The 25841-nt window shown below is 31.9% G+C and overlaps 1 protein-coding gene across 1 annotated transcript in view; it reads left to right on the top strand.

Moving 5' to 3' along the window:
* Positions 1-21403, top strand: part of LOC143075304 (mutS protein homolog 4-like) — a 77111-nt gene extending 55708 nt beyond the window's left edge. The window contains exons 16-25 of the mRNA XM_076250677.1: positions 441-565; positions 1541-1635; positions 2286-2333; positions 3271-3438; positions 4045-4117; positions 5262-5326; positions 5794-5864; positions 7245-7348; positions 20342-20430; positions 21076-21403. Of these exons, the coding sequence (XP_076106792.1) occupies positions 441-565; positions 1541-1635; positions 2286-2333; positions 3271-3438; positions 4045-4117; positions 5262-5326; positions 5794-5864; positions 7245-7348; positions 20342-20430; positions 21076-21237 (1000 nt within the window). The 3' untranslated portion in view covers positions 21238-21403. The remainder of the gene's footprint in view (positions 1-440; positions 566-1540; positions 1636-2285; positions 2334-3270; positions 3439-4044; positions 4118-5261; positions 5327-5793; positions 5865-7244; positions 7349-20341; positions 20431-21075) is intronic.
* Positions 21404-25841: the final 4438 nt, after the last annotated feature.

The raw sequence follows: 25841 nt of genomic DNA, 5'->3' as shown, positions 1-25841 counted from the left end.
GAATTACCAGTGTAGCGAGTTATTTTGAAGTATGCACCACATCTTTTTTATGTCATTTTGAAATTATTAGCATGTGGATTAAAAAAAATAAAAAAACGGTTGTAGAAAAGTAGAATTCAACTAAGAATTAGAGAAATACATTACTTTGCTATTTTTAAAAACTCACATTTGCAAGGACATATCACATGAACAAGTCATCTGGTTCACCTGAAAATAATTTCTGCCTGAAACTTTCATAGTCAATATCTTGACTTTTCACAATCTTACCTTAGAAAATCTTGTTCAACTGTATTTTGTTCACTGCGACCTACATTTACTTCTTGAGGTACATCAAGACGTTTTATTTGTTAAAGCTAATATTACTAATACCTAATATGCATGTTATTTTATGCTACTGATATAACATCATTTGAAATCTCTTGTTGCAATATATCTTACAGAGTGGTAAAAGAGGTTCTAGGTAGTATCAGGGACCAGATTGGGTGTCTATACAAACTTACAGAAGCTGTATCCCTGCTGGACATGTTACTATCCTTTGCCAACAGTTGTACACTGTCTAATTACGGTAAGTATAATAATTTTTACAGTTCTAATTGGTTGCCATTAAGATGACCAGAATCTATATTTCTGCTACATTTGTTTCTAAGCTATTGCACACTGGGAAATTATAAGGACATATGTTATAAATTGTGTGGTTCTCCGATGATGCGTTGTCAGCAAATATAAGCCGATCTTTTGTCTTTATCACCCACCTGGCCCTCCCCAAATTGATAAATACTAAAGAACTTTAAAATTATTGTTTTTATTTTACCACCTTCAAACTGGTCAAAGGATAATAACTCAACACTAGTGAGAATCTTTTTGTTATAGTATTTCACTATATGCACATTTTAAAACAACTTGATTTTTAAGTAAAGATTGAATGAAATGCAATCAAAACCCTATGTTACTGACTTGATTTCTAAATCTTCCAAGGCTTATCACTACCTTTTTGATACACAAAATATAGTGCATTGATCATAACATTCTAAACATCTTATTCATGAACGTTTCCAGAAATTTATCAATGTAATACATGCTCAGATTTTCAAGTCACAAAATGATGATACACTTGTCAAAAATATTACATAACGTTTGCAAGGTGCAGGAATCTATTATATTTTCTAAAAATTTAATTGATGTCATTGTTAAAGTCATCTTTTGAAATTGGAGTTATCGTCCTTTGTCTAGAATTTTTGTTGAATAAACTACAACCCATGCTTTATACAATGCAATATTAAATTTACTTCCCACTGATAAATTAAAGCAATCTTTACATGTCAGTGCTTACAGTCACTTTGATTAGGTTATTAATATAGAAAGTTAAACCAAGGTTACTTGTGATACACAGAAATCTGAATAATTTTTTTTCTCCATAATGTATAGTTGTTCTCATCTGTATGTGAAAATCCAATAAATTTACCATCAGTGTGTCAACACAATGTAAAAAAATAAAATAAATACAGCTTTAAAGAGACTGATTTAATCTTTGTTTACACAGTGCGACCAGAATTCACTGACACTTTGGCTATCAAACAGGGACGACATCCAATCCTAGAAAAGATCTGCTGTGACACTCCTGTACCTAATAATACAGTAAGTACAGTTTTTTTGCACATCTTGCTTAATGAAGCAGGCTGTATGTAGTGATGGGAACTCGGTCCACTCGTTTGTCTGTTTATCCCTCCATCCCACATTTGTAGCAGAAACTCAAACACATAATAGAAAAACAACTTTTGTAAAACTTACACAGAATCTTCCTCACATGATGTTCATTTCTTAATCCCAGTAAGTTTGGTGTTTACTTTGGTATGATATGAACTTTTAACACATCTTTACACTACAGTACACATTTGGATCCACTTCTAAATTCCTGCAGACATTATTGGCATTGCTCAGAATATTTAAAATAGTTTAATGCCATTATGCACTTCTTATTATGTTTTTTTGGCACAAAGTATTTGGGGCATTTTTGATTTAGTCATTTTGCAAGCCTTCATATTAAAACTTGTAAAATCTATATAAGCAATAAACATAAACACATTGATATCTGTAACGTATGGCATTAACCAACTTACAGAAGGAAGAAAGCCAACAAAGACTAGCAACAAGGAGCAATACTTTGCCTTGATGGCCAGACAGGCACATAATGATAAGAAGTTTTAACTAGTACTCTATACACTCTCTCACCCCTGTGAATGTTGATATTTTATGAATATAAACTTCTAATATTTTTATATTTCTAGTATGCATCTGATGACAGTAACTTTATCGTCATAACAGGACCAAATATGGTAAGCATCATTATTATAGTGTCTTTGTATGTTGGATTTTAACAATTATAGGTCATAAACAACCTGACAGTTACTATACTTGAATGGCATATGAAACAGGAAAATGACTGAATAATTTATTATTAACCATGTAACTTGTGTGAATAAAGAATAAAATCTCTCTAAAAAATTGTATTTTAAATTATAAATGTTAATTAAAAATTTTGAAGAGATAGGGACTATGGATTGATCAAATTATTGGAACATAAAAAGTTTCTCCCCATTAAAGGAGTATGTTCGATAAGGTCCTAAAATGGCCCCCTTTTTTAGCATAAATTTCAAATTCGGATTTATTTACCAATATCACGATAAATTATAGCTAATACATTGACTAGATAGGATATAAGTCATTTTGTTGAAAATTTTACATTCCTGCGTTTTATTATGACGTCACAAGTTGTACTCATATTGATTTTTCAAGAAAAAATCAATGAAAATGAGTAAATTTCCAAAGATTATTTGAAAGGAAACATAGAGCGCATACGTCGACAACAAAGATCTTTTAAAATAATGTTTGTGAAGACATTTAACATGTCTTATTTGAATATTAAGCTTGTCGACGCCTGCGCTCTATGTTTCCTGGTCCTTTATTTGGTTGAAATCCGGCTGATTTTGTCAAATTTCACCAAAATCCCTTATTTTGACCTTTTTGGGATGTAAAATTCAACGTGTTAGAATTAAACTTTGACAAAAACAGCTCTGTATAACCTTCTCTCATGCCTTTCATGCAACTTAAAACAATTATTGTCTTGTAACCATGAACTTTATAATTTGGGCCAAATATGGCACTTACCGAACTTACTCCTTTAATGTAAGTAGAACCTATTTTTACTCAGTACTTTGTTATGTAGAGCCTCTCACTCATTTTAACCAGCTGCTATATTGGTTTTATTTTCAGAGTGGCAAGAGTACCTACCTACGACAGATCGCCATGCTACAGATCATGGCACAGATCGGATCCTACGTGCCTGCAGAGTATGCCTCATTTAGAATAACCAATCAGATCTTCTCTAGGATCGGCAGTGACGATGACATGGAAACTAACTCCTCCACGTTTATGGTTGAGGTTAGTATAGGAGAAAGGTCAAGGTCAATTTAAGAATTAAGTAACTAGCTAATTATAAAATATCAATGGAACATAATAACAGCAAGAACAGCAAATAAATCAGTTAAGATATTTAAAAATATTTCCAGATATTATCTACTTTATGAGGGGGGATAGGACCTTAATCAGGACTCTCGGATCAGGTGTTTTTTAAGCTCGGGATTTCGGATTTGACCTTTTCAGGATCCAGGAATTCTTTTTTTCGAATTTCGGGATGTCAGGATTTAAATTTATTTAAATTTGGGACCTCAGGATTTCATGTTTTTAAGCCCGGGATTTCGAGATCAGAACTCCTCCTACCCCCTCTTTGTATGCTCTATTGGCTATTGTAAAGAGTGGGGATACCATTTAAAAAGATGGAATAAAGACAGTATATAGTTGATTCTAAGATTCTTGTGGAAAATATTTCAAGCAAATTTAAAAGATATATTGCTAAATAACATATGTATATATATATATATATATGAAAAGTAACAACAAATATCTTATAAAAAAAATTCTTTTAGTAAGTGTCTACTATTACCCTGCTCATTATTAATGTGATGAAGAAAGATGCTTATTTTTCAGATGAGAGAAATTAACTACATTGTACAGAATTCAACAGACAAATCTCTGATTATAATTGATGAACTTGGAAGAGGTATTGCTTTTTGTATTCGATAAAGTTATTGGCCTTTGTATATATCTTTCAATATAAGATAGAATTTATATATTAAAGTTTTTTTTAACAATCAAACACAAATTTTTTTCATCAGAAAAACTTCAATTTGAAGACAGTCGGGGATATAACTCTATAGGGTTATTACAGGAAAATAACATACATTTGTTATTGTGGACTAAAAAATCAAAGAACTGTGATAACATATGTATGTTACATGTTTCAAAGGGACAATATACATCATTAGTTTAGTTAAAATGTATACAAGTTCTATTGATATTACTTTTTTCTATATGTATACTTAACTATTTAAAGATATAACAGTTCATAGTTTGCCAATTTTTCATAGTTCACCTAGTATATGTTATTACAGAAAAAATATGCCTGTAATAACTAAAGGGTGTTATCACAGCTTCTCTATATCACTTCAAAGCATTTGCTCAGACATACATCATGCTTAATTACAATATAGTTTAATTTATTGTAAGAAATATTAATAATGACCAGAGCATGTAATGAGGTTCTGCACAAGTTTCTCAGTAATTCCCAAGTGTCTTATATAATAAGTTACATTCCTTTAATAACCGAGCCTTGTTATCACAGCTAAGTTTATCCCTTAATAGCCTCGACTCATTGATTTACCATGGTCCATCAAAAATTTATTAATTTAATTAAAAAATTAGTTATCAAGGCTATGCATTTAGTTTCTGCCAAAGTCTCAAAAGTTCCCTAGAGCCCACTATAAATGAAATAATTTTACAAATGACAAGCATATGTTATTACAGATTTAGAAAATTTAAGGTGAAAGTATCTGTAATGACACACGCAAGTTATTTCCTGGAATGACCCTATAGAGTTATATCTCTGACTGGAAGATGAATATCCATTTCTTGAAATTCAAATAACTTGATAAAAAATTATCAAATTATGTTTTGAAACTAAAGGTTATTCATTTAATTTCACATTCTAAATTCAGACAAAAAGAGTACACATATTTTCTGTATTTAATATAAAATTATAATATTTGTTAACTTATTGCCTCTTATAATGGTAATATTGTTTTAGAAATCCCTTTATAGCTAGTAAGAAGTAAAGATTACCCTTGTCATCCCTAATTTGTTTTCAGGTACAAGTGCTGAAGAAGGAGTTGGAATATGTCATTCAGTTTGTGAATTTCTACTAGGAATAAAGGTATATTCAATTATGCAACAATTATTTCATTTTAAGTCTATTCTGTTTTTCAAAAATGATAAAAGATCTGTCATCATCACCAAACTCCTTAATTGGCAAAATGTAAATGAAATATGCACATTATAGCACAATGTTTATGTTTTCTTATTCAAAGGAGAATGCTAGTTGTAATTTCAAAGAACAGAAGAAATTGTTTCCTGTAATATTTTAACTGCATGGACAGTCCATCATGAGTTTAAACAATATTAATGAAATACAACTCAGTGGAATATTTAAAGTACATAATATGATACAAGAAACATTTTCTTTGTAATATATAATGATGATGGACACTGTTTTTGGAAAAGTGGAAGGAGACAACTAAACCATATTTAGTTGTTAATGTACTAAATGCCTTATGAATAATATGCATAAGATTTGTTTTTGTTCAGTTCTTCTAATTCATATTAATTTATTTCTTTTAACAGGCTTTTACATTTTTTGTCACCCATTTTATAGAGCTGACCAATTTAGATAGTCTGTATCCAAATGTTGAGAAGTAAGTACATGTTCTATATTTTGACATTAGAAAACTCTTTTAGAAAAAAGAGAATGCAACCATACATTATCCAAAAAACTTAAGTTATTATTATTGTTTGCATTTTCTGTCAGAGGATATTTTACTGGTTGCAAACTCAGCCTCAATTGTCTTGTGCCTAGATTGTTTTCAAACCCTGAATGGGTCAAACAACCCAAAGACTGGGTTGTTAGATTCATAATAATGTGTCTATTTAGTATAAAATTGCAGAGTGCTACCTTGTTTGTCGGTCTACAGTAATAAGTTCAGGGTTCATTTATCACATGAAAAAAATTTGATGCATTGAATATGTTAAGTAAATGAAAAAACATAACTAATTCCACTTTGTACAGCAAGAGATGCTTGTTCTTTTAGAACAATCCTTGTTTTTTTCTCTCTCTATTTTTTTTTGTGTAGGATTATTGTTTTTATTAACCAGATTTTTGTGACAAAAATGTCGGTTATTGATTTGGGGATGTACGTCGGGCGGCCGGTCGGGCGGGCGGCAATCAAATGTTGTCAGTGCATTAACTCATGAACCGTTCAACCGAAGCTTTTAAAATTTTAATATGTTGTTACTGACAACTAAATGAAGGTCAAGTTCAATAATGGCAATCTTCAGGAGTTATGGTTCTTGAAAGATTAAAAAATGGAGTTTCAAGTCGTGTCCGTGCATTTACGCATGAACTGTTCTACCAAAGCTTCCCAAATTTTAATATGTTGTTACTGATGACAAAATAGAGGTCAAGTTAAATAATGACGATTTTGACTTTTACTGTTCAGGAGTTATGGTTCTTGAAAGATTGATAAATGGCGTTTCCAGTTGTGTCCGTGCATTTTCTCATGAACCATTCAACCAAAGCTTTTGAAATTTTTATGTGTTGTTACTGATGGCAAAATAGAGGTCAAGTTCAATAATGACGATTTTGACTTTTACCGTTCAGGAGTTATGGTTCTTCAAAGATTGTAAAATGGTCTTTCCATTCACGTTGTTGCATTTACTCATGAACCATTCAATCTAAGCTTTTCAAATTTTAATATGTTGATACTGATGACAAAATGGAGGTCAAATTTGATATTGACGATTTTCACTTTCACCATTCATCATATTAATAAATCCGGTTTGCTGTCGTTGTGACAGCCTCTTGTCTTTTTATCATTTGTCTCAGGCAGTCTTAAAAGTTTTTGTGACTGCTTGCTTGGTTTCTTTTTTTTCATAACCCTTCTCAAAGAGGGGGGCATTTAGTTTTATCCTTTTCCATTTAATTTATACATCCTTTTCCATACTTCCTAAGAGGGTTTAAAAATCGACATATTTTGACTAATGCCAGAAGTACATGAGTATCTTAACATATTTTGTAGCTACTGCTTCCAGATCCAGAGAACATTCAATACAGATTGGAATTGTGAAAAGATAATATATACACACATACTGGCAAAGGGCAAAACAATGGAGAAACATTATGGTATGTATATAATATATACACACATACTGGCAAAGGGGAAAACAATGGAGAAACATTATGGTATGTATATAATATATACACACATACTGGCAAAGGGGAAAACAATGGAGAAACATTATAGTATGTATATAATATATATACACATACTGGCAAAGGGGAAAACAATGGAGAAACATTATGGTAAGTATATAATATATATACACATACTGGCAAAGGAGAAAACAATGGAGAAACATTATGGTAAGTATATAATATATACACACATACTGGCAAAGGGGAAAACAATGGAGAAACATTATGGTACGTATATAATATATACACATACTGGCAAAGGGGAAAACAATGGAGAAACATTATGGTAGGTATATAATATATACACACATACTGGCAAAGGGGAAAACAATGGAGAAACATTATGGTATGTATATAATATATACACACATACTGGCAAAGGGGAAAACAATGGAGAAACATTATGGTATGTATATAATATATACACACATACTGGCAAAGGGCAAAACAATGGAGAAACATTATGGTAAGTATATAATATATACACACATACTGACAAAGGGCAAAACAATGGAGAAACATTATGGTATGTATATAATATATACACACATACTGGCAAAGGGGAAAACAATGGAGAAACATTATGGTATGTATATAATATATACACACATACTGGCAAAGGGGAAAACAATGGAGAAACATTATGGTATGTATATAATATATACACACATACTGGCAAAGGGGAAAACAATGGAGAAACATTATAGTATGTATATAATATATATACACATACTGGCAAAGGGGAAAACAATGGAGAAACATTATGGTAAGTATATAATATATATACACATACTGGCAAAGGAGAAAACAATGGAGAAACATTATGGTAAGTATATAATATATACACACATACTGGCAAAGGGGAAAACAATGGAGAAACATTATGGTATGTATATAATATATATACACATACTGGCAAAGGGGAAAACAATGGAGAAACATTATGGTACGTATATAATATATACACATACTGGCAAAGGGGAAAACAATGGAGAAACATTATGGTAGGTATATAATATATACACACATACTGGCAAAGGGGAAAACAATGGAGAAACATTATGGTAAGTATATAATATATATACACATACTGGCAAAGGGGAAAACAATGGAGAAACATTATGGTAAGTATATAATATATACACACATACTGGCAAAGGGGAAAACAATGGAGAAACATTATGGTAAGTATATAATATATACACACATACTGACAAAGGGGAAAACAATGGAGAAACGGTAGGTATATAATATATACACACATACTGGCAAAGGGGAAAACAATGGAGAAACATTATGGTAAGTATATAATATATACACACATACTGGCAAAGGGGAAAACAATGGAGAAACATTATGGTACTTATATAGTATATACTCACATACTGGCAAAGGGCAAAACAATGGAGAAACATTATGGTACGTATATAATATATACACACATACTGGCAAAGGGGAAAACAATGGAGAAACATTATGGTACATATATAATATATACACACATACTGGCAAAGGGGAAAACAATGGAGAAACATTATGGTACATATATAATATATACACACATACAGCTGGCAAAGGTGAAAACAATGGAGAAACATTATGGTACGTATATAACATATACACACATACTGGCAAAAGGGCAAAACAATGGAGAAACATTATGGTAGGTATATAATATATACACACATACTGGCAAAGGGGAAAACAATGGAGAAACATTATGGTACATATATAATATATACACACATACTGGCAAAGGGCAAAACAATGGAGAAACATTATGGTATGTATATAATATATACACACATACTGGGAAAGGGCAAAAAGGGGAAAACAATGGAGAAACATTATGGTACATATATAATATATACACACATACAGCTGGCAAAGGTGAAAACAATGGAGAAACATTATGGTACGTATATAATATATACACACATACTGGCAAAGGGCAAAACAATGGAGAAACATTATGGTAGGTATATAATATATACACACATACTGGCAAAGGGCAAAACAATGGAGAAACATTATGGTACATATATAATATATACACACATACTGGCAAAGGGCAAAACAATGGAGAAACATTATGGTACGTATATAATATATACACACATACTGGGAAAGGGCAAAACAATGGAGAAACATTATGGTACGTATGTAATATATACACACATACTTGCAAAGGGGAAAACAATGGAGAAACATTATGGTACCTATATAATATATACACACATACTGGCAAAGGGGAAAACAATGGAGAAACATTATGGTAGGTATATAATATATACACACATACTGGCAAAGGGCAAAACAATGGAGAAACATTATGGTACGTATATAATATATGCACACATACTGGCAAAGGGCAAAACAATGGAGAAACATTATGGTACGTATATAATATATGCACACATACTGGCAAAGGGCAAAACAATGGAGAAACATTATGGTACGTATATAATATATACACACATACTGGCAAAGGGAAAAACAATGGAGAAACATTATGGTACGTATATAATATATACACACATACTGGCAAAGGGCAAAACAATGGAGAAACATTATGGTACGTATATAATATATACACACATACTGGCAAAATGGAAAACAATGGAAAAACAGTATGGTACGTATGTTATATATACACACATACTGGTAAATGGGAAAACAATGGAGAAACATTATGGTAAGTATATAATATATACACACATACTGGCAAAGGGCAAAACAATGGAGAAACATTATGGTACGTATATAATATATACACACATACTGGCAAAGGGGAAAACAATGGAGAAACATTATGGAAAGTATATAATATATACACACATACTGGCAAAGGGCAAAACAATGGAGAAACATTATGGTACGTATATAATATATACACACATACTGGCAAAGGGGAAAACAATGGAGAAACATTATGGTACGTGTATAATATATACACCCATACTGGCAAAGGGGAAACAATGGAGAAACATTATGGTACGTACCGGGTATATAATATTTACACACATACTTGCAAAGGGCAAAACAATGGAGAAACATTATGGTACGTATATAATATATACACACATACTGGCAAAGGGCAAAACAATGGAGAAACATTATGGTACGTATATAATATATACACACATACTGGCAAAGGGCAAAACAATGGAGAAACATTATGGTACGTATATAATATATACACACATACTGGCAAAGGGGAAAACAATGGAGAAACATTATGGTACGTATATAATATATACACCCATACTGGCAAAGGGGAAACAATGGAGAAACATTATGGTACGTACCCGGTATATAATATTTACACACATACTGGCAAAGGGCAAAACAATGGAGAAACATTATGGTACGTATATAATATATGCACACATACTGGCAAAGGGCAAAACAATGGAGAAACATTATGGTACGTATATAATATATGCACACATACTGGCAAAGGGCAAAACAATGGAGAAACATTATGGTACGTATATAATATATACACACATACTGGCAAAGGGAAAAACAATGGAGAAACATTATGGTACGTATATAATATATACACACATACTGGCAAAGGGCAAAACAATGGAGAAACATTATGGTACGTATATAATATATACACACATACTGGCAAAATGGAAAACAATGGAAAAACAGTATGGTACGTATGTTATATATACACACATACTGGTAAATGGGAAAACAATGGAGAAACATTATGGTAAGTATATAATATATACACACATACTGGCAAAGGGCAAAACAATGGAGAAACATTATGGTACGTATATAATATATACACACATACTGGCAAAGGGGAAAACAATGGAGAAACATTATGGAAAGTATATAATATATACACACATACTGGCAAAGGGCAAAACAATGGAGAAACATTATGGTACGTATATAATATATACACACATACTGGCAAAGGGGAAAACAATGGAGAAACATTATGGTACGTGTATAATATATACACCCATACTGGCAAAGGGGAAACAATGGAGAAACATTATGGTACGTACCGGGTATATAATATTTACACACATACTTGCAAAGGGCAAAACAATGGAGAAACATTATGGTACGTATATAATATATACACACATACTGGCAAAGGGCAAAACAATGGAGAAACATTATGGTACGTATATAATATATACACACATACTGGCAAAGGGCAAAACAATGGAGAAACATTATGGTACGTATATAATATATACACACATACTGGCAAAGGGGAAAACAATGGAGAAACATTATGGTACGTATATAATATATACACCCATACTGGCAAAGGGGAAACAATGGAGAAACATTATGGTACGTACCCGGTATATAATATTTACACACATACTGGCAAAGGGCAAAACAATGGAGAAACATTATGGTACGTATATAATATATACACACATACTGGCAAAGGGCAAAACAATGGAGAAACATTATGGTACGTATATAATATATACACACATACTGGCAAAGGGCAAAACAGTGGAGAAACATTATGGTAAGTATATAATATAAACAAACATACTGGCAAAGGGCAAAACAATGGAGAAACATTATGGTACGTATATAATATATACACCCATACTGGCAAAGGGGAAACAATGGAGAAACATTATGGTAGGTACCCAGTATATAATATTTACACACATACTGGCAAAGGGCAAAACAATGGAGAAACATTATGGTACGTATATAATATATACACACATACTGGCAAAGGGCAAAACAATGGAGAAACATTATGGTACGTATATAATATATACACACATACTGGCTAAGGGCAAAACAATGGAGAAACATTATGGTACGTATATAATATATACACCCATACTGGCAAAGGGCAAAACAATGGAGAAACATTATGGTACATATATAATATATACACACATACTGGCAAAGGGCAAAACAATGGAGAAACATTATGGTACGTATATAATATATACACACATACTGGCAAAGGGCAAAACAATGGAGAAACATTATGGTACGTATATAATATATACACCCATACTGGCAAAGGGGAAACAATGGAGAAACATTATGATACGTACCCGGTATATAATATTTACACACATACTAGCAAAGGGCAAAACAATGGAGAAACATTATGGTACGTATATAATATATACACACATACTGGCAAAGGGCAAAACAATGGAGAAACATTATGGTACATATATAATATATACACACATACTGGCAAAGGGGAAAACAATGGAGAAACATTATGGTACGTATATAATATATACACACATACTGGCAAAGGGGAAACAATGGAGAAACATTATGGTACGTACCCGGTATATAATATTTGCACACATACTAGCAAAGGGCAAAACAATGGAGAAACATTATGGTACGTATATAATATATACACACATACTGGCAAAGGGCAAAGCAATGGAGAAACATTATGGTACGTATATAATATATGCACACATACTGGCAAAGGGCAAAACAATGGAGAAACATTATGGTACGTATATAATATATGCACACATACTGGCAAAGGGCAAAACAATGGAGAAACATTATGGTACGTATATAATATATACACACATACTGGCAAAGGGAAAAACAATGGAGAAACATTATGGTACGTATATAATATATACACACATACTGGCAAAGGGCAAAACAATGGAGAAACATTATGGTACGTATATAATATATACACACATACTGGCAAAGGGGAAAACAATGGAAAAACAGTATGGTACGTATGTAATATATACACACATACTGGTAAATGGGAAAACAATGGAGAAAAATTATGGTAAGTATATAATATATACACACATACTGGCAAAGGGCAAAACAATGGAGAAACATTATGGTACGTATATAATAAATACACACATACTGGCAAAGGGGAAAACAATGGAGAAACATTATGGAAAGTATATAATATATACACACATACTGGCAAAGCGGAAAACAATGGAGAAACATTATGGTACATATATAATATATACACACATACTGGCAAAGGGCAAAACAATGGAGAAACATTATGGTACGTATATAATATATACACACATACTGGCAAAGGGCAAAACAATGGAGAAACATTATGGTACGTATATAATATATACACACATACTGGCAAAGGGCAAAACAATGGAGAAACATTATGGTACGTATATAATATATACACACATACTGGCAAAGGGCAAAACAATGGAGAAACATTATGGTACGTATATAATATATACACACATACTGGCAAAGGGCAAAACAGTGGAGAAACATTATGGTAAGTATATAATATAAACAAACATACTGGCAAAGGGCAAAACAATGGAGAAACATTATGGTACGTATATAATATATACACCCATACTGGCAAAGGGGAAACAATGGAGAAACATTATGGTAGGTACCCAGTATATAATATTTACACACATACTGGCAAAGGGCAAAACAATGGAGAAACATTATGGTACGTATATAATATATACACACATACTGGCAAAGGGCAAAACAATGGAGAAACATTATGGTACGTATATAATATATACACACATACTGGCTAAGGGCAAAACAATGGAGAAACATTATGGTACGTATATAATATATACACCCATACTGGCAAAGGGCAAAACAATGGAGAAACATTATGGTACATATATAATATATACACACATACTGGCAAAGGGCAAAACAATGGAGAAACATTATGGTACGTATATAATATATACACACATACTGGCAAAGGGCAAAACAATGGAGAAACATTATGGTACGTATATAATATATACACCCATACTGGCAAAGGGGAAACAATGGAGAAACATTATGATACGTACCCGGTATATAATATTTACACACATACTAGCAAAGGGCAAAACAATGGAGAAACATTATGGTACGTATATAATATATACACACATACTGGCAAAGGGCAAAACAATGGAGAAACATTATGGTACATATATAATATATACACACATACTGGCAAAGGGGAAAACAATGGAGAAACATTATGGTACGTATATAATATATACACACATACTGGCAAAGGGGAAACAATGGAGAAACATTATGGTACGTACCCGGTATATAATATTTGCACACATACTAGCAAAGGGCAAAACAATGGAGAAACATTATGGTACGTATATAATATATACACACATACTGGCAAAGGGCAAAGCAATGGAGAAACATTATGGTACGTATATAATATATGCACACATACTGGCAAAGGGCAAAACAATGAAACATTATGGTACATATATAATATATACACACATACTGGCAAAGGGGAAAACAATGGAGAAACATTATGGTAGGTACCCAGTATATAATATTTACACACATACTGGCAAAGGGCAAAACAATGGAGAAACATTATGGTACGTATATAATATATACACACATACTGGCAAAGGGCAAAACAATGGAGAAACATTATGGTACGTATATAATATATACACACATACTGGCTAAGGGCAAAACAATGGAGAAACATTATGGTACGTATATAATATATACACCCATACTGGCAAAGGGCAAAACAATGGAGAAACATTATGGTACATATATAATATATACACACATACTGGCAAAGGGCAAAACAATGGAGAAACATTATGGTACGTATATAATATATACACACATACTGGCAAAGGGCAAAACAATGGAGAAACATTATGGTACGTATATAATATATACACCCATACTGGCAAAGGGGAAACAATGGAGAAACATTATGATACGTACCCGGTATATAATATTTACACACATACTAGCAAAGGGCAAAACAATGGAGAAACATTATGGTACGTATATAATATATACACACATACTGGCAAAGGGCAAAACAATGGAGAAACATTATGGTACATATATAATATATACACACATACTGGCAAAGGGGAAAACAATGGAGAAACATTATGGTACGTATATAATATATACACACATACTGGCAAAGGGGAAACAATGGAGAAACATTATGGTACGTACCCGGTATATAATATTTGCACACATACTAGCAAAGGGCAAAACAATGGAGAAACATTATGGTACGTATATAATATATACACACATACTGGCAAAGGGCAAAGCAATGGAGAAACATTATGGTACGTATATAATATATGCACACATACTGGCAAAGGGCAAAACAATGGAGAAACATTATGGTACGTATATAATATATGCACACATACTGGCAAAGGGCAAAACAATGGAGAAACATTATGGTACGTATATAATATATGCACACATACTGGCAAAGGGCAAAACAATGGAGAAACATTATGGTACGTATATAATATATACACACATACTGGCAAAGGGAAAAACAATGGAGAAACATTATGGTACGTATATAATATATACACACATACTGGCAAAGGGCAAAACAATGGAGAAACATTATGGTACGTATATAATATATACACACATACTGGCAAAGGGGAAAACAATGGAAAAACAGTATGGTACGTATGTAATATATACACACATACTGGTAAATGGGAAAACAATGGAGAAAAATTATGGTAAGTATATAATATATACACACATACTGGCAAAGGGCAAAACAATGGAGAAACATTATGGTACGTATATAATAAATACACACATACTGGCAAAGGGGAAAACAATGGAGAAACATTATGGAAAGTATATAATATATACACACATACTGGCAAAGCGGAAAACAATGGAGAAACATTATGGTACATATATAATATATACACACATACTGGCAAAGGGCAAAACAATGGAGAAACATTATGGTACGTATATAATATATACACACATACTGGCAAAGGGCAAAACAATGGAGAAACATTATGGTACGTATATAATATATACACACATACTGGCAAAGGGCAAAACAATGGAGAAACATTATGGTACGTATATAATATATACACACATACTGGCAAAGGGGAAAACAATGGAGAAACATTATGGTACGTATATAATATATACACACATACTGGCAAAGGGCAAAACAATGGAGAAACATTATGGTACGTATATAATATATACACACATACTGGCAAAGGGCAAAACAGTGGAGAAACATTATGGTACATATATAATATATACACACATACTGGCAAAGGGCAAAACAATGGAGAAACATTATGGTACGTATATAATATATACACCCATACTGGCAAAGGGGAAACAATGGAGAAACATTATGATACGTACCCGTTATATAATATTTACACACATACTAGCAAAGGGCAAAACAATGGAGAAACATTATGGTACGTATATAATATATACACACATACTGGCAAAGGGCAAAACAATGGAGAAACATTATGGTACATATATAATATATACACACATACTGGCAAAGGGGAAAACAATGGAGAAACATTATGGTACGTATATAATATATACACACATACTGGCAAAGGGCAAAACAATGGAGAAACATGATGGTAAGTATATAATATATACACACATACTGGCAAAGGGCAAAACAATGGAGAAACATTATGGTATGTATATAATATATACACACATACTGGCAAAGGGCAAAACAATGGAGAAACATTATGGTACGTATATAATATATACACACATACTGGCAAAGGGGAAAACAATGGAGAAACATTATGGTACGTATATAATATATACACATACTGGCAAAGGGCAAAACAATGGAGAAACATTATGGTACGTATATAATATATACACACATACTGGCAAAGGGCAAAACAATGAAACATTATGGTACATATATAATATATACACACATACTGGCAAAGGGGAAAACAATGGAGAAACATTATGGTACGTATATAATATATACACATACTGGCAAAGAGCAAAACAATGGAGAAACATTATGGTACGTATATAATATATACACCCATACTGGCAAAGGGGAAACAATGGAGAAACATTATGGTAGGTACCCGGTATATAATATTTACACACATACTGGCAAAGGGCAAAACAATGGAGAAACATTATGGTACGTATATAATATATACACACATACTGGCAAAGGGCAAAACAATGGAGAAACATTATGGTACATATATAATATATACACACATACTGGCAAAGGGCAAAACAATGGAGAAACATTATGGTACGTATATAATATATACACCCATACTGGCAAAGGGGAAACAATGGAGAAACATTATGATACGTACCCGTTATATAATATTTACACACATACTAGCAAAGGGCAAAACAATGGAGAAACATTATGGTACGTATATAATATATACACACATACTGGCAAAGGGCAAAACAATGGAGAAACATTATGGTACATATATAATATATACACACATACTGGCAAAGGGGAAAACAATGGAGAAACATTATGGTACGTATATAATATATACACACATACTGGCAAAGGGCAAAACAATGGAGAAACATGATGGTAAGTATATAATATATACACACATACTGGCAAAGGGCAAAACAATGGAGAAACATTATGGTATGTATATAATATATACACACATACTGGCAAAGGGCAAAACAATGGAGAAACATTATGGTACGTATATAATATATACACACATACTGGCAAAGGGGAAAACAATGGAGAAACATTATGGTACGTATATAATATATACACACATACTGGCAAAGGGCAAAACAATGGAGAAACATTATGGTACGTATATAATATATACACACATACTGGCAAAGGGCAAAACAATGGAGAAACATTATGGTACGTATATATAATATATACAAACATACTGGCAAAGGGCAAAACAATGGAGAAACATTATGGTAAGTAAATAGTATATACACACATACTGGCAAAGGGGAAAACAATGGAGAAACATTGTGGTAAGTATTTTAGAAATTACACATCTTGTATGTATTTGTGAAAATTACATTGATTCTCTATAGAACATTAAGGTGGTACCTAACACTTTCACTAAAATGAATTTGGCTCGTTTAATTTTCATTAAATTTTGACAAAGTATTTACTTTGACCCTTTAACAAAAATATAAAAATTTCAAAAATTTTGAACCAACCGTTTTATCAGAAAAATTACACTGGTTATATAGCAGTTTGACAAACACCAATTTTGATCATTGAGAAGCTTAACATTCCATTAACACCACAACGTAATTAAAACGTTTAGCTGACTTTACAGAGTTATCTCCCTGTAGTGTTAGGTACCACCTTAATTTGAAGTTCTTTTAAAAATATTTATTTATAACATTTTACATATCTAACTTGCATCTTTAGTTTATTGATCCTGCACTCTATGTTTCCTAACCCTAGATTTTGGTTGAAATATTGATGATTTTGTCAAATTATGTGAAAATCTTTTGGCTCTACTTCAGCTGTTAAAAACCAATGCTTTAAGATAAAATTTTGACAAAATAGTTCCATTTAACTTTGTTGCATGTCTTTTGTCAACTTAAAACATTTTCTTATCTTGAAACATTAAATTTTAATATCAGGGCCAAAAATGGCCCGTACAGAAATTACTCCGTTTCTTGTACTAGTACAATGACATTGAGATATGAACAGAGATATGGAAACTTATGAGGGTCCTAATTCTGGATAGTCACATTTATTTGGATTATTATGGCATTAAAACTAGCTAGTTTTTCGTCTATTTTATCTTCACCCATGAATATTGAAATATACACACTATGAGAAAAGGACAACAATTATTATAAAATCGGTAGTTCAAAGACCAAAAAAACAAACTTCTACTTAAACACTACTTAATGAAATTGATTTTTATAAACTTGAGGATTGATTTTAATTGCCTCTTTGTTACTGTTGACATTATCAGATTCAGTGTACAATGTACTAAGAAATTAATTTCTAATAGGAAAAGTGTGGGAAATTTTGTATCCTGTACAATTAAATGAAAACTACTATACTGTGTAAAAATTACTTTCACTTTTGACAAAACATACTTCTAACTTTCTTTTGGTTATGTTTGATTAGATAGGCTGTGGATTTGTAAAAAGGGAAACAGAGTTTTATTTAATAATTGTGCACCATTAGCTATAGAAAAGGGGATATACTTGTTAACATCTGTTTTCTGCCCATCAAGTAACACAATTCCGTCACATTTTTCTCAGAAACTATATATCAGACCTATTCAATATTAGGACCAACCCCTATTTTGTTTAGCTATCAAATAGTGAGTGACTGATATTCGCTGCATAATTTGTTTGTTTCCACTAACATCCGACCTACATTTAAATTTTTGAAAAATTTAATGTAGGTTTCAAAATTAAAATTGTTTAAAAATACCTGCATATTTCTTAATATATGCAAATAATCTTGGAAATGGGGTAAAGAGGAATATCAACTGTTCGACATTACAAACAGCCTTTACCATCTATTTAGGCAAGTACTGGGTAAAGGGTCACATATTTTACAAAAATAGCAAAACGCCCAAAAAGTGTCCATGGCTAATATGTGGCACCCACTCTACCTTGTAAAAAATTTTCAGATCTAGTTTTCCCTCTGTTAAATATCTCAAACTTTTCAACCTTAATATCTAAATATTGTGTCTCTTTTATGAAGTCAGTGGAACATTTAACGATAGTTAACGTTGGTCATAAAATATACATAAAATATAATAAACTGTTTTTAAAGATTTTGGAAGTCTGTGTAAAACATGAAAAGGGCTTTCAGATCCTTGAAGGGCCTCCGGGGCAGAGTGATTTAAGTAGTTACTACTGTAATCACTAGCCAGTCAGCACGGGTGCACTCAACTCCAATCTTAATTGACTAGGATTGTCGGTTTTCCAGATACTCCAGCTTCCTTCCCCCATAAAAACTGGCCGCCACCAAAAAGCCTTAAAGCAGGGCTTAAAAGTGGGGTTAAAAAAAATCAATAAATCAATCACAACCTTGAATGTCCCACCATGCTCATTTGAACTATACAAAACTTTTTTTCTTCTAAGGTCTTCAGTTGGCTGAGATCTCTACAATGCCAAAAGCAGTCCTTGACAAGGCAAAAGAAATTGCAACCAAAATATCCACAGAAAAACAAGTAAATATTTATTTCTGTTTCATTATTTACAAATTTTCCAAGTAACTCAGAGTGAAGTCACAATCTTCTAACTTTACTGTTCATGTTTTCATATTGTATCAGTTTGCAAAATATACTCAATGTAGGAAAATGATGTATCATCTATCTGCTGCCTACAAAACTATACAACAGTGTCATACATTGAAGACTACTTCTTGGCATTTGATGTCATCATGGATAAAACTGTCAACCAATAGTGGTGGTTCTTCATTGACATTTTTCTTCTTATACATGCAGATATCAGAGAACTATTGCAATTTTGTTTAAAATAAAAATTCTCATAAGACAAATCTTAAAATTATAAGGCCATTAATAACAGTACTTTTACAATTATAAACAATCAAAACAGAAGCCCTTAAATGATTTATTGATATTAAAGCACAAATTATCATATAGCTATGTTATCAGCCTAACAGTCACTAAAATGTTCACTGAACTGAACTGGAAAGCTTAGGGTACTCTTTAGTTGAATTTCAAAAGTTGTTTATTGAAGCAGTGGCTGCGAGTGTATATGGAAAATGTTAAATAGTTTTTCAAGCAAAAGAGTAAAGTTTAATTACAAATAAGTGCATCACAAAATTGATCCAGCACAATTTATTATCACAGGCAAATCAAGAATTAGAAGGAGAGTTACGAGAACAGAGAGCCATCTTTAAGTTAGCCACAAGGCTCGTTCAGGCTGCCAGGAACTCTAGACTGGATGAAAATGGACTAAGACTTTATTTCAAATCGCTCAAGAAACAATATGAGGAGACTATAGTCCATTGATGATAGACATTTTATTTATTTTAGCAGTGGACAATACATGTTGTTTATTAATGTTGTTTCTGTTATTTGTTTTCTCTTCATTATTCATATGATATTGTTGATTATTTACAATGGATGCTATGTTTTGTATGAATTAGCGAGTTCATTAAACTTTTTAAAATAGAAATCTCCTCTTCTTATGCAGGAATAGACATATATAGTTTGGTACCACTAAAACATTATAACTCGCTTCATTTGTTTGCATCTGTCCTAAATCAGGAATCTGATGTTCAGTAGTTGTCGTTTGTTGATGACAGATGTGGTTTATATGTGTTTCTCATTTCTTGTTTTTTATACCACATCTTCTTATATCTATTAGTATTGTTGACTGTGTTTATAACAATACACAAAGAAAAGAAAGGATAGATGGTACCACATGCACCCATTAAACAAATTCAGTACATGCACATCAAAAAAAAAAAAGAAAAGAAAAGTACCAACCATGATATTGCTGTTCTTCATATATAAGCCCTTCACACTGAGGCCTTCAACACACAAAAACTCACACTTCAATGTAAAATTAACATTGCCGGTAGAACTGGTTTGAGTTTCTTTCTTTTTTTGCAAACTGATGATCACGCTGCAATTGTAAATTGATTTGAGTGGTTTTTTAATTGGTGTTAAACAACACTTTCAGCACTGTTTGTTATTTCATGGCATCTGGTCTTTATTGGTGTTGAAAGCTTGAGTGCCCAGAGAGATATACATCCTTTTGCAGGAAAAATGACAATCCTAGTCAAAGACTGAAGTCGAATTCTCCTGCTACTTGCAGGACTCATACTCACAACCTCAGTGTTGACAGGCTAGTGATACAGTTATTAGACTACCTTAAACACCCAACCAGGCCCCTTATAACTGTGAATGACTGAATCTTTTGGATATTTGCTATTGACTTTAGACACCTGACGCATTTCTCGAGAATGTAAATGATGTAAACGCTCATTGAAAAGTGGGTTATTGAATGACAGAACATGCAGCTGTGCTTTTTCATTTTGTCTTTGAGAGGATTCTATATGAATTCTGCTTCAAATGAATACAAAACAATAAGTAAATGAAATACAAAATATCTACTGAAATATCAATTAACCAATCTTAACAAGTTTTAGATCAAAATGTTTACTATTATGTTTATATTATCTTTGGTGTATGTCTATTTGGAATCGGTGTATTTCTTCACACAGTAATAATTTTCATTTTAATCTTAGAAAAGATTGTATGAATTCTGCACAAATAGTACTCATTAAAATACAAACTGCCTGCTTTAATCCAAGATTTTCAATGAGATATCCCAAATAACAATATTTGTATTGTTTAATGCTGGAACAATAATATATTTCTCATCAGAGAGGATAAAGCATCCACAAACTATGGTTTCTTAAAAGTGTCAAAAGCTTGTGACCTTATTTGTCATCGTACATTTAGAATGTGCTTCTAAATACATGACTAGAGTGTTGATCCATTCAAATAAAGTGTCGAGTTTTGGTTTATCTGGGGTGAGGGGGATGGGGTTGGTGCTTTACTCATTTTCTGGCATAGTTCTCAAATGCATGCACTTGTCAAAACTTTCATCATCCACCTCAGCAATAACGACCACTTATAATTTAAATTCACATCTGAATTATATATATAGACGAGTGTGTTCAACTCAACATCATAATAAGTAAGATCAAAGTATTATAATTAAACAGCGATATACTACCGTTGCCGTTACTATATACTAAAGCATTTAACACACATTCTACTTACTTTTAGCTCATCCATGATATAAAATAAGTTATGTTCCATCTAGACAATATACTAAATTCGAATGGAGTTTCAACGGTTTTGAAAAAAAACCCAGTCATATTGAGAGCTTTATACAATTTTTGCTGTACTGTTCAGACCAACATTTATATATTTTTAAACGTTTTATGCATTTAACTAGGGTTACTAATGACTGGACCGAATGACAGGACCGAATGACAGGACCAAATGAAAAATGCTAATAACTTTTTCATTTCGCAAAGGATTGATTTAAAATTTGAAATATAATAAGATTTCATCATTTGATAAATAGATTTAAGAAAAAAATTAAAAAGTTTTGTAAGAAACTTTAGAAAACGTGACATGACCAACTCTGATAATGACAGGACCAACATCGAGAATGACAGGACCAAATCAAATTGCTAATAACTTTTTTGTTTTTCAAAGGAATTATTTCAGATTTGGAATATAAAATGGTATGTCATATTTTGAAACCAAAATGTTATAAAAATTATAGATTTATTTTCAAAAACTTTCGAAAACGTGAAATGACCATCGCTGATTGACAGGACCAACATCGACAATGACCGGACCAGATGAAATTGCTAATTTCTCTTTTATTTTTCAAAATATTTTTCTGAAATTTGAAATATAATAAGATTTCATCATTTGATAAATAGATTAAAAAAAATACACAAAAAATATGTAAGAAACTTTAGAAAACGTGACATGACCAACTCTGATAATGACAGGACCAACTTCGACAATAACAGGACCAAATAAAAATGCTAATAACTTTTTTATTTTTCAAAAAAATTATCTCAGATTTGAAACATAAAATGATATGTCACATTTTGAAATATTTATGTTATAAAAAATAAAGATTTATTTTCAAAAACTTTCAAAATCGTGACATGATCCCATCGCTGACTGACATGACCAACCTCGACAATGACCTGAACAAATAAAATTGCTAATTATTCTTTTATTTCGCAGAATATTTCTCTGAAAATTAAAATATGTGAAGATTATACCATTTTATACATAAATATAAGAAAAAGGTATAAAAAGGTTGCTGAAATGTGACCTGGTTAACGTTGTCAATAACAGGACAATCCTCGACAATTAATGACAGGACCAAATAAAAATGCTAATTATGCATAACATTTGTCAGAATATTCCTCTCAAATTTGAAATAATGACAATTAAGACCATTTTGCACATCATATAAGAAAACAATAGAAAACAAAAACGTATTGAAAGCTTGCGGTTGTGTGACCTGACCAACATCGGCTATGATCTGGCCAATGATTTTACTGAAATTGTTCAATTCTGATCCATAATTAGGGGTCATCCATAATTGTCAACCATTTTCCAAAGTGTACAAAACGTACACTTTTTCAGACCCCCCACCCTCCCTCAAAAAGTGTACATCAACCATTTTCAGATTTCAAGAGAGGAATCAATCATTCTTCATAAAAAGAAGATCCTGTTTATTATATTTTAGTTTAATATAGAAATTTGCTTTGAAAATAAACTAAAACATATCTGACTGTTTTATTTGATGACATCTATCTGTGATGCTTGTGTTTTGTTAAAATAAAGAGTTCAAAGATTAGTGTTTCCCCTACCACACAGTGGGAACTCCAATGAAAAAGGGCACCTAGAGCATGCAAAAGATTAACAAAAGGGCACATAAACTATGCTAAGAATCAAAGAAAGGGAAATGCATGGTTATATTGCATTGGTGAAGTATGAACTGACAGTTGTTGATGGAATCAGAGCTCAAGACAGCAATCAATAAAAGTGTAATGTTTCAAAACATTTTATGTTTTTAAATTTCCCGCCTGTATTTCTATTTAAAAGGTCCCTGTAAATATGCCATTCATGGCACTATTATAGTTTATGTATATATACTGTAACGTGTACATATATTGGATAATTTTTAAGGTTAAGGTTAAACCTTATATTGAGGTGCTCCTAATTAAAGGAGGCTTATACTGAGAAAAATAAGTTTACTTCCGGTTTACTGGTTTACTGTTTTGGAATACATTATAAGGAAATTAATCGAAGGACCAGTTTAAAATCTTTTCACAAAATGCCGTCTTGTCAAAATCAAAACATTCAAAGAATTTAGTGTTTCCATCAGTTTTGTTTATTAAACAGAGTGAAACTATAACGATATATAATAAAGCAGGTGAAATTGACAATCGGGGGTACTGAGAAATGCTTGCAAACTTTTTGTTTAAATTGCTTTACAAGTTTACATTTTTGAAAGATTTAGTTTTCATATGATTTGATCAGAGACATATAATACAATTGTATTATATGTCTCTGATTTGATCTATTAATCGTTCAATCCGGATTGAGGAGTTATAATATCGAAATAAATATCATCAAGTGAAAATAATAAAGAAGAAATAAGAGAAACATACCCAAGCCAATTCTCGATTTTATACATCGACCTTCCCTACGGAAACGAAATAAATTCTGGAAATAAAAAATAAAAAAAGCGTACGGTAAAAATGTTGATTTTGCAACCCCCTCCCCCCAAGTGTACGTTTTGTACACTTTGGAAAATGGTTGACAATTATGGATGACCCCTTAGTAAGATATATCTTATAAATTCAGGAAAATATATTCTATGGTGGTTAAAATTCTTGACCTAGCTACTAAACATGCTAAACGTATGTTGGCAGAGAGTCACAGGACATGCAGAGTCACAGGACAAAAAGACACGAATGATCACTATATTTAAGAAAGAGATCTTGAAATATTTATATGTAATTACATATAATCATTTTATAGTTTAAGAGATTTTT

This window comes from Mytilus galloprovincialis, chromosome 5, assembly GCF_965363235.1.
Source record: "Mytilus galloprovincialis chromosome 5, xbMytGall1.hap1.1, whole genome shotgun sequence".
Taxonomy (NCBI): Eukaryota; Metazoa; Mollusca; class Bivalvia; order Mytilida; family Mytilidae; genus Mytilus; species Mytilus galloprovincialis.
Note: the sequence above shows the minus strand (reverse complement) of the source record. Positions and strands in the feature narration are given on the sequence as shown.